Here is a 1,881-nt window from a genome sequence, read left to right as displayed (position 1 = left end):
TCTGGAAAGAGTGAGAGTGTGACATACAGTGGAGCAAAGACAAACCAAAAGTGTATTTTTCTTTTCTTTTTTTTTTTGCTCTTTACATTTCTAACAGCCCCCCCTTCTCTCCCTGAACTGAACAAAGTTTTGACAATTTGACATCCTCACAAACACACTTTTTATTGTCCCACAATCCTTTTTGGCTCTGCTTTTTTTTCCCCACTTGACATTTCTTAGAGCAACAAGTGTTGCTGGCTAGCGACCGGTTTTCTTTACATTGTTTTTTTTCACACACACACACACACACACACACACAGAGGAAAAAAAAGAGAAATGTCAACGACATATTAGCTGCCGTTCTGTGCGCCGCGGTCACCCAGTGTGCCACCGGACTGCGATGATCGTGTCCAACGTGAGCCTGAGCGGCTGCGCAGGGGTCAACAGTGCTCTGTGTGCCGCAGCCGGGGAAGGGCACCTGAGGGGAGGCTCACACCGGACCACCCTCACCCCGACAGGGAACCTGGTCGTGGCTGTGTGCCTGGGCTTCATCGGCACTTTGGGACTAATGAACAACTTGCTGGTGCTCGTGCTCTTCTGCCGCTACAAGATGCTGCGGTCGCCCATCAACCTGCTCCTGGTTAACATTTCCATCAGCGACCTGCTGGTGTGCGTACTGGGGACACCGTTCAGCTTCGCCGCCAGCACGCAGGGAAGGTGGCTCATAGGAGAAGGCGGATGCGTGTGGTACGGCTTTGCCAACTCCCTCTTTGGTGAGTAGAAATGCGGAACCTATGAAGCGATGTTCATACGTTTTGATTTTATTACATTTGTAGATTATTGTATTTAAAAAAAAAATGTAGTTGAGAGTGATGGCGCATTGTATGGATGGATCCTTCCCGGAGCACTGCGCTTATCAGAGTACATGATGTTAAGCTTCATTTCTAAAGTTGAAATTAAGGATTTAAAAAAATTAAGGGGGGGAAAAAAAAACATTTGAAAAATATGTCGTTATCACGCCTGTTGCGATGTGCACACTGCGTCTTTATGGTCTCATTAAACTTTCAGAGAAAAGCATGAAAATCATTGTAGCCAATACAAATCGAACAACAGATTTGGAAACAGCAGACCTATTATTCAATCAACTGATTAGGTTTTCATCTCTCTGCATATTGAACAATGTATTTTCTTCCTCTTTCTCTTGGTTTTGAATGTGCTCATCGTGTCGTCTGTCATTACAGAGATCGTTAAGGTCTTGGTAAAGGCGCGGAGTGTCTTTTTATTGTTTGCGAAAAAAAACGAGCTTCAGTGTGGAGCGATGTTGCGGATCACATACTTACAGCGATCCCATGATAAATCATGCACATGTGCAGGTTAAGTGATGAGTTTAAAAAAAAATAAAAATCTAAATCAGTCTTGTGTGGCTCTTCATGGTGCGGTACAGGCCATTATCTCCGGTTGACTGTTGAATCCTTTCCAACTACAGCTGCACGTGCATGCATTTTCATGGCATATAATTGCTGGGGGTATTTAGGGAAGCATATTTTGTGCTTAGCGCTCCCTCTAGTCATGTGTTCAAATGTCAGTAGGAGCTCTGAAAACCTGTCATGCAGGACTGTCAGTGTGATTTTGGCTGCTGCACGTATACTGTAAATGAAGTAATGTGCAGCCTGCTATTAAATGACCGCTAAAACGCTTGTTAGTTGAGTGTCTGTGCCCGAGGCAAGGGACGCCTCATCACTGTTCATTTAGCTGCCCGTGCAGGTCTGTGGTGGGCTGTGGGGACACGAGCAGGCTATGGCAGGTGCATCAGCAGCATTTGTTGTAGAATAAAATCACCCGGGGAACATCTGTAATGAGGGAGGAGACTCTGGTGGTCTATGTTGGCTCAGGAGTGCTGAT

The 1,881-nt window shown here is 45.6% G+C and overlaps 1 protein-coding gene across 1 annotated transcript in view; it reads left to right on the top strand.

Annotated features, from left to right (window-relative positions):
- The first annotated feature begins 379 nt into the window (after positions 1 to 379).
- LOC137892755 (vertebrate ancient opsin-like) overlaps positions 380 to 1,881 on the top strand; it is a 51,578-nt gene continuing 50,076 nt past the window's right edge. Inside the window, exon 1 of the mRNA XM_068738118.1 lies at positions 380 to 752. Within this exon, the coding sequence (XP_068594219.1) occupies positions 380 to 752 (373 nt within the window). The remainder of the gene's footprint in view (positions 753 to 1,881) is intronic.

This window comes from Cebidichthys violaceus, unplaced genomic scaffold, assembly GCF_023349555.1.
Source record: "Cebidichthys violaceus isolate CVI_PGR_0920_01 unplaced genomic scaffold, fCebVio1.0.p SCAF_8, whole genome shotgun sequence".
Lineage (NCBI taxonomy): Eukaryota > Metazoa > Chordata > Actinopteri > Perciformes > Stichaeidae > Cebidichthys > Cebidichthys violaceus.
Note: the sequence above shows the minus strand (reverse complement) of the source record. Positions and strands in the feature narration are given on the sequence as shown.